Source organism: Pan paniscus, chromosome 6 (genome assembly GCF_029289425.2).
Source record: "Pan paniscus chromosome 6, NHGRI_mPanPan1-v2.0_pri, whole genome shotgun sequence".
NCBI classification, from domain to species: domain Eukaryota; kingdom Metazoa; phylum Chordata; class Mammalia; order Primates; family Hominidae; genus Pan; species Pan paniscus.
This window is the reverse complement of record NC_073255.2, coordinates 175,610,108-175,619,028: the sequence shown is the minus strand read 5'-3', so window position 1 is coordinate 175,619,028 and position 8,921 is coordinate 175,610,108. Positions and strand designations below refer to the sequence as shown.

Below are 8,921 nucleotides of genomic sequence, written 5' to 3'. Positions count from 1 at the left end.
GTGGGACAGGAGAGCCGTGGAAGACAGGATGAAGCCAGAAGGAGAGTGGAGAAGGACCTGAGGTGGGGGTGAAGATGGTGGGAGTGTCAAGGGGATTCTCACATTTTTATTTTTAACTTTAAAAAGTTTTTAAACAGAAACAAGGTCTTGTCATCTTGCCCAGGCTGGTCTCGAATTCCTGGGCTAAAGTGATCCTCCTGTCTCAGTCTCTCAAAGTGCTGGGATTACAGGCATGAGCCACTATGCCCGACTGATCCTCACATTCTTTTTTTTTTTTTTTTCTGATACAGAGTCTTGCTCTGTCGCCCAGGCTGGAGTGCAGTGGCATGATCTTGGCTCACTGCAACCTCCACCTCTGAGGTTCAAGAGATTCTCCTGCCTCAGCCTCCCAAGTAGCTGGGATTACAGGTGTGCACCACCACACCTGGCTAATTTTTGTATTTTTAGTAGAGACAGGGTTTCACCATGTTGGCCAGGCTGATCTGGAACTCCTGACCTTGAGTGATCTGCCCACCTCTGCCTCCCAAAGTGCTGGGATTACAGGCATGAGCCACCATACCTGACTGATTCTCACATTCTGAAATGACAGTTAAGCCTGGGACTCAAGCCAGGGACAGAAGCAAATAACCTGGTTTTGGTGAGAAGGTTAGGCACTTGCTTCTGAAAATGTTGATGTTGAGACTAAGTCTTATAGTTTCTTGTGCACCTCCCTTGGTGCCTAGAAGAAAGGTTAAAACAGGATAAATTACAGAGGGACTATCTTGAGAGAGGAGTTACCTGGGCACAGAAGGCCCAGGGGCCCTTGGGAGTGACATGCAAGGGCAGCACTGGCTTGCCTTATTTGGTTCTCCTGCTCTTTCTTCTTTCCCTTGTAAAAGTAACTGAAGCTTAAAGGTGAAAATGACTTAAATCATAGAAACCGTGTTAGCCTTACTCCCCTTCCCCATTAGCCACAAATTGGTGGCAATCACCATTTTGTGTACCGAGCCTGGGTCTCACGCTTGCAAGTCCTTGGGCTCATCTGGAGTCAGCTTCATCAGTTTGTCCACACAGAGCAGGATGAGGGTGAGGAACCAGAGGCTCCAGCCAACAGCCGCCGCGATCCAGCCATACTCGTCCACTCCTGTGCGGCAGCACCGGGCTGCTTGTGGGCAGAAGTCCACGTCTGGTGGGGAAGGGACAGCAAGGACGACGGCATGCACCACCAGCCCTGCCCAGGCTTCTCTACCATTAATATTAACAGAACAATCACAGCACGGTAGCTGACACTGATGAGGCCTACTATGTGCCATGCACTGTGCTGCGTGCTTTTACACGTTAGCTTATGCCTTCCTCACAAAGCGACAGGTGTGACTTTTATTCCCATTTTACATGAAGAAACTGAGGCTGTAATTTGCCCAAGGTCACAAGATGGCAGAAGAAGAACTCAAACGCAAGTCTGCAGGACTCTGAAGCCACACTCTTAACCTCTATGTATTATTCCCTAATACCCTTCCTTTTTTTTTTTTCTTTTTGAGACAGAGTCTCACTCTGTTGCCCAGGCTGGAGTGCAATGGCATGATCTCAGCTCACTGCAACTTCCGCCTTCTGGGTTCAAGCAATTCTCCTGCCTCAGCCTCCCAAGTAGCTGGGATTACAGGCACGCGCCACCACACCCAGCTAATTTTTTGTATTTTTAGTAGAGACGGGGTTTTGCCATGTTGGCCAGGCTGGTCTTGAACTCCTGGCCTCAAGTGATCCACCCACCTGGGCCTCCCAAAGTGCTGGTATTACAGGCATGAGCCACCACGCCCAGCCTATCCTTCGTTTTAAGTGCTTAAGTTAATGCATTCGGTCATTCAACGAGGGCAGGATAAAGGGAACCAGATAAAATAAAGTGGAACTTTCTCTTTTTTTTTTGAGAGGGAGTCTCACTGTGTTGCCCAGGCTGGAGTGCAGTGGTGCAATCTCGGCTCACAGCAACCTCTGCCTCCCAGGTTCAAGCAATTCTCCTGTCTCAGCCTCCCTAGTAGCTGGCACTACAGGCGCATGCCACCACATCCAGCTAATTTTTTTGTATTTTTAATAGAGACAGGGTTTCACCATATTGGTCAGGCTGGTCTCAAACTCCTGACCTTAGGTGATCCGCCTGCTTCATCTTCCGAAAATGCTGGGATTACAGGCATGAGCCACTGCGCCCAGCTGCAAAACTTTCTATTAGCTAGACTACTGAGCGCCTTGTGGCTAGAAGTATGCAAGAAGAGGAAGAACGTGCATAGAAGAAGAAGAAATATGTATTCCAAGGACGCCAAAACCAAGCTCTTGCATTGGGTGGAAGTTGGACTAGATGATTTCTTATGGCCTTTTCACCTCCAAACTTCTTCAAGCATTTGAACCTAGGGCATTGTTAGCTGCTGACCTGGGATGGGTCATTAAGGCAATCTGTGTCAAAGATTGTGCACCTAGATGGGGATCAGAGCCAAGAAAGCCTTTCAGACCTGCTCTGCAAATAGTTCTGGGACAAACCACACTGGTGCACAGGAAGGCCAGGCAGGGCCTTGGCCACTTGACACCAATCAACGGAAAGCGGGGAGGCCTTTGTTTCCCTCCCAGGCTGAGGGCCAGTTCTGGGGTTAGAGCAGTTGGCAGGAGAAGCTTACTGAGGCACTGCTCCAGGGTCCCAGGGTCTGGGTGGTGAGCGGTCAAGGTTGAGCTGTTGCTGCTGCTTGCTTCTGGAAGAAAAGATAGGAGATAGTCTGAGGCACTGGCAAAAGCTATTTCCAGGCATAGATTTTGAAATGTTTTTTGTAAATCAGTAGTGAGTATTATAAAAGTATTATAGAAGCTCCAGCATGGGCATATTGAGGCTTTCTGCAACAAAGCTAACTCCCTGTTATGGACCGAATTATGTTCCCCTCTCCCAAGTTTCATATATTGAAGTCCTAACCCCAATGTGATTGTATTTGGAGATGGGACATTCGAAGAGGCAGTTAAGCTTACATGAGGTCCTATGGGTGGGCCCTAATCCAATATGGCAGGGTCCTTATAAGACGAGGAAGAGGCCAGGTGCAGTGGTTCACACCTGTAATCCCAGCATTTTGGGAGGCCAAGGTGGGCAGATCACCTGAGGTCAGGAGTTCAAGAACAGCCTGGCCAACATGATGAAACCCTGTCTCTACTAAAAATACAAAAATCAGCCGGGCGTGGTGGTGCATGCCTGTAATCTCAGCTACTTGGGAGGCTGGGGCAGCAGAATCGCTTGAACCCAGGAGGCGGAGGTTTCAGTGAGCTGAGATCACACCATTGCACTCCAGCCTGGGTGACAAGAGTGAAACTCCGTCTAAAAAAAAAAGAAGAAGAAGAAGAAACATCAGCAACACGCGTGCACAGAGAAAAGTCCACGTGAGAACCCAGTGAGAAGGCGTCTATTTGCAACCCAAGGAGGGAGGCCTCAGGAGAAAACAAACCATCAACACCTTGATCTTGGACTTCCAGCCTCCAGAATGATGGCTGTCAAAAAAAATTAAACATCATAGAAGCAAGCCCAGAGACTGCCAGAATACGCAGCACATAGATTGATTCATGAGCAAGGAGTGGAAAGATAAAAAGGACTTTAGCATGAATTGTTAAAGTCCTGTTGTCTTGGGGTGTGGGATTGGGTTAGGGATCTGAGGCATCCAGGTTCCTGTCCATAACTGACAATAAGAAGAGAGATGACCTCTAAGTCCATACTGTTCAATACGGCAGCCACTAGCCACCTGTGGTTGTTTAAATGTATTAAAATTAAATTCAGTAAAAAAAACTCAGCTTCTTGGTCACATTAGACCCATGCCAAGGGTTCCATTGCCGCGTGTGACTAGTGGCTACCATATTGGAAGCACCACTCAGACATGGGACATTTCCACCCTCAGTGCAAGTTCTATTATTAGACAGTGCTCATGCTGACCTAGGCAGATGGAAACCAAGAGATGGATTGGAAGAACCTTCCTAGAAATTATATTGCTGTTCATTCTGCTTCTTGGGGAATGCAAAAAGGAAAAAAAAAAAAAGTGGTGGGCGTGGAAACTCTCAAGGCTCCCCTGACTGTGGGTCAGTGTGTCCTTCAAGGGAGCTTGTTGTCACAGCAGGACGAGTTCAGAAGAAACCTGCTGTTTAGCTAAAGCCATGAAGTTGCTGCTGAGACTAATTTTATGCCACCCAACCCCCAAGCCACTCCAATGTCCTGCTAAAGTATAGTAATTGCCTCGATGCAATCTGTTACTGTAAATTATTTACAGCTAAATGGCTTAGAGCCTGGTCTTTATTTGTTTTGGAGAAACTGATTCCTCACTATTCTAATTTTCCTTATGACTCAAATAACTTCCTTGGCCCTGACTTTCATCTCACCTCTACACCTAGAATGGAAGTTGTCCTCTTCCAAAGTGAGTGGAAAAAAACCCTAGTTGGCTGAATGCTAGGGTTAGGTTCGAGCTTATGAAATTGCCATTGTTATAGGTGAAAATTGTTCGATATCAGCAATTTTCTGTGGTTCAAATGGAATAGCCCCGGTGAAAATTCCTAAGAATTTAAACATCACCCTCCTCCCTTATAAGCAGAGCCAGAAGCGAGGGAGGGACTGGCCCTACTTGGGGCTATTCCACAAGAAAAGCTGCTGGGAAGACCCAACGATTCAGTGCAGTTAAACTTGTCTTCTGATTCTGAGCTCCCATCATAAGCAAGGCACTGTCAGGGTAAGTAGAAAGAAACTCAGCACTCTTATTTGGGGAGGGGTGAAGTTGGAAAATAAAATGAATGTGCTTACCATAATTGCTGACATTCACTGTGTGTGTTCTATGGGCTATTTCTAAGTTCTTTACATGAAATTACATCAATTCGTCTTGACAAGCACTATGATTGTCCCCATGAGATAAAGGAGGAAACTTGGCATAGAGAGGTAAAGTCATTTGCTCGAGGTCGCATAGCTAGTGAGTCATGGAAGCTGGAGCTGGGTTCAGGCTCAGCGGCTCAAGAGTGCACGTCTTGAACCTCAACACCAACACCCCGGCAGTGGCTACAGAAGAGAGTCTGAGGATGAGAGGGGCAGATACAGGACTTTGGGGGCAGGATTGGTTTTGGGAGCAGGAGTGTTGCAGGGCATAGAGAGTGTGGTGGTGTTCTGAGGTGGCTGAGAACAAGATCAAAGCCAGGAGCATAAGATGGTAACCAAGGTCCCTCTGCCATGAGTTGCAGACCCCGGCCTGGCAGGGCAAGGCAGGGGATGTAGATCAGCCTTCCAGCCTCCACAGGAAAATGGGGAGATAACCCAGCATTTCCAGTGCCCGGGGAGGCAGGAGGGTGGGAGACAGTGAATGGCAGCCCCCCTGGCAGTCAGGTTTTGTGAAAGTCGCAGAGAAAGTACAAGGGGCAGGGAGGGGTGGAGGACTTAGGAAAGGGAAGGTCAGACACAAATGTGCACAGGGAGGATTGCAAAGCACGACAGCCCAGTGGGGCTGAGAAGGAGCCTTCAGGACACAGCAGACCAAGAGATATCATTTTGGTCCCCTGATGGGTGAGACTCCAGCAAATAACTTTTTCCTTTCTTTGTGGCAAAGGCCAAGAGAGGTGGCTGTTCCTGCCTTAGCTGAGGAATTGAGTATCTGATCTCTGTCTCAGGCCAACCTAAGACTCCCCCGCCCCAGCCCCACCTCCCACCCCCTGCCTAATCCTTCAGATGAGAAAGTTCTGTTTCCTCCTTCCTTTGTGCAGGACCAACCCTGGCCAAAGAATCTTCCCCCTCCTCCTTCTTTCCCTCCCACCTCTCTTCCCTCCTTCCCTCCGCCTTCCCAGCCTGGCCACGAATAAAGCTCATAACGCTACCTGCGGAGCAAGCCGAGTGGAGGGAGGCAAAGGCCAGGCTGAGGATCAGGGTGGCCCGGGTGGCAGCGGGGAGGCGCTGCATGCTGGAGGCTGTGCTGAGTGCCCGGTGCAGGTGAGCCGGTCCTGCGGAGTTGTGCCGAGTGCCTGCTGCAGGTGAGTCGACTCCCACCTGCAGGAGCTGGAAAGCAACTCTGCCAGAGGTGAACTTATGCTGGGTGTTTGGGGGAAACACCATGGGGTGGAGCAAAGGAAACTTGGCCTGTCACACCTTCTCTCACCTCTCTAGAAGGGAAGCCAAACCGTTGGCTGAGGAAGGAAGGGAGGGGCAAGCTATGCCCTTCTCCCCTGAGCGCAAATATTGTCCTTATTGAGAAACAAGGGGAGGACAAGAGAGATCTGTGTCATGCTGGTTCCTGGGACATGAGTTTGCTGCCTCTCCCATCTGCAGGTGTAGCATGGATGCTCAATTCCATTTGGTCCAATATTCACTGAGCACCCACTATGCTGAAGTTGGGAGATACCTGCTCTCAAAGTGCGTTCATTACAAACACGCATCATTCAACCCCAGAGCCGTGTTTGAGGAATGGCTTGGGAGGAGAAAGCACTGTGGGTTTCAACAGTGGAGGCCACATCTGCTGATGGGATGCTTCAAGAAGAAAATGGCATTTGAGGTTGGGCATGGGGGCTCACCCTGTAATCCCAGCACTCTGGGAGGCTGAGGCAGGTGGATCACTTGAAGTCAGGAGTTCAAGACCAGCCTGGCCAAAATGGTGAAACCCCATCTCTAATAAAAATACAAAAATTAGCCAGGTGTGGTGGTGCATGCCTGTAGTCCCAGCCACTTGGGAAGCTGAGGCAGGAAAATCGCTTGAACCCGGAAGACAGAGGTTGCAGTAAGCTGAGATGCTCCTGACCCTGCATTCCAGCCTGGGCGACAGAGGGAGACTCCATCTCCAAAAAAAAAAGAAAGAAAGAAAATGGCATTTGGCCTGGGCCTTGAAGGATGGCTAGAATTTTGACAGGGGGAGAGGGGAAGATGGCATTGTAGGTAGAGGGACAGATGAGCAAAGGTCCAGAGGTAAGGAAGTGTCAGAGGGTGGCTGTACCAGCAGCACCCAGAAGCACAGGTGAGCCAAGGCAGGTGACGTGGGGAGGCGAGAGGAGAGCTGTGGGCTAAGCTTCCGCGTGCCTGGTAGAGGAATTTGAAACAAAGTCAGGAAGCAAAGGGGAAGGTTCTGTAGAGATTTTGAGCTGAGGAGTAACTTGACTAGAGCTCTGCATTCAGTCTAAAACATTTATTGAAGACCCACATGTATATAAAAGGTCTCATCCTAGGCACTGGAGACTGAGATGACTGAGACACGCCTCTTCCCCTTGAGAGCACAGTTCAGCAGGGAACCAAACCCGGAAGAAAGAAATCTGATGCAACCTGGCAAGACCCAAATAGGGGTACCTTCCACTGTGATGGGAATAAAAAGGAGGATGGGATGAACTCTGCCTGAGAGGTATAGGGGAAGGATTCACAGAGAAAGTGACATTTGGGCTGGGTGCTGAAGTTTGTATGTGCAGATTAGAGTTGATGGGCTTTTCAAGTCAAAGGAATAGCACCTATAAAGGCGAGAGAATCGTCTGTGTGCACACAGCCTGCCATGTGTGGAAGTGTTCCTGCGCATGAATGGGCCTGGTAAGGGTGAGGGGTGGACTCCAGCTCTGCGGAAAGACATAGAAGGCGTGAGTAAGCCCCAAGGAAGGATTTCCTAGTGGAGTGTAACAGCCCAGGGGAGGCATTTTTTTCTAATTGGCTCAAAGATATAAAATAGTGGTGGCCTACGTTCCTGGATTTGGGGATGGGGCCAACGTGCACTAGGAAGGGTGATTTTCAGTCAGTGCACAGAAGTCCAGTTTAGGCATTACCACTAGTTGAACATTAAACAGTTGCATGCCAGGCCAGGCTCTCGGTGTGGGGACCTGGGGGTGAGAAAGACCACACAGCCCTTGTGCTCAAGGAACTCAAGGTCCCCACAGAGAGGACACTGCTTAGTAGAACAAATGCTGTCCTCGATGTTTTCCTCACAAGTAAACCCTGCAGTGAGTTTCACAGGGCAGGACTGATTTATCCAATGGGTACTAGGGATAACAGCGGTACATGGAATCCCCGAGATTTTCAAGGATCTCAAAAATGTTTGAGACCTGAGAAAATATTCTCAGATCCAAAATTTGAACAACAGACCAGGCATATTGGCACATGCCTGTCATCCCAACAATTTGGGAGGCCGAGGTGGGAAGATCACTTGAGCCAGGGAGTTCAAGACCAGCCTGCACAACATAGTAAGACCCTGCCTCTGCAAAACAAAAAAAAAAGCACAAAAAATTACTTGGGTATGGTAGTGTGCACCTGTAGTCTCAGCTACTCAGGAGGCTGAGGTGGGAGGATCACTTGAGCCCAGGAGGTCGAGGCTGCAGTGAGCTGAGATGGCACCACTGCACTCCAGCCTGGGTGACACAGTGAGACCCTGTCCCCAAACAAACAAACAAAACTTTGAACAACCAAAAACTGGGCAAAATAAATGATTGTTTCAAAAGCAAAGTTATACAGTTCACTTGAAATGTTTAAACGGAAACGATTTAATGTGGGACGCTGGGTGCCTTTTACTGTGTTTGACGTGAGCAGAGCCTGTCCCTCCTATGGAATCGGAACCTGAGGTATGCAAACATGTAAGATGGCCTGCCTGGGGTTATTGTAGTGGTGGATTGAACAGCATCTGCAGCCTAAGCTGAGACCATCCTATCAAGTCGTATCAGGGAAAGCTTTTCTGGCGAGCAGTGGATGTGGAGGAAGGGGATAATGTGTTGGCCCTCCCTCCCTATTTTATCATTGTTATGTGATGTCGGACTGTTTTAGATGAGCTGTTTGTAGGACAAACATTCTCCTATCTACAGATGGAGGAACTTTGTTATTCTAAAATAGTATAGGCTGGGCCAGGCACGGTGGCTCAGGCCTGTAATCCCAGCACTTTGGGAAACTGAGGCAGGTGGCTCATTTGAGGTCAGGAGTTTGAGACCAGCCTGGCTAACATGGTGAAATC

The 8,921-nt window shown here is 49.0% G+C and overlaps 1 protein-coding gene across 1 annotated transcript; it reads right to left on the bottom strand.

Annotated features, from left to right (window-relative positions):
- Positions 1-995: 995 nt before the first annotated feature.
- Positions 996-6,097, bottom strand: TMEM213 (transmembrane protein 213). Its single transcript, XM_008965979.3, has 3 exons — positions 5,836-6,097; positions 2,640-2,708; positions 996-1,165 (listed from the first exon to the last, which is right to left on the bottom strand). The coding sequence occupies exons 1-3, from the start codon at positions 6,068-6,070 to the stop codon at positions 996-998; spliced, it is 474 nt and encodes a 157-aa protein (XP_008964227.1). The 5' UTR covers positions 6,071-6,097.
- Between the last annotated feature and the right edge of the window lie 2,824 nt (positions 6,098-8,921).

Coding starts and splice junctions, on each gene's coding strand:
- TMEM213 (XM_008965979.3), bottom strand. CDS start 6,070: ATGGTGTTTCCCCCAAACACCCAGCATAAGTTCACCTCTGGCAGAGTT. Junction 2,709..5,835: donor CCACTCGGCTTGCTCCGCAG/GTAGCGTTATGA, acceptor TTCTTCCAGAAG/CAAGCAGCAGCAACAGCTCA. Junction 1,166..2,639: donor GACCCTGGAGCAGTGCCTCA/GTAAGCTTCTCC, acceptor CTTCCCCACCAG/ACGTGGACTTCTGCCCACAA.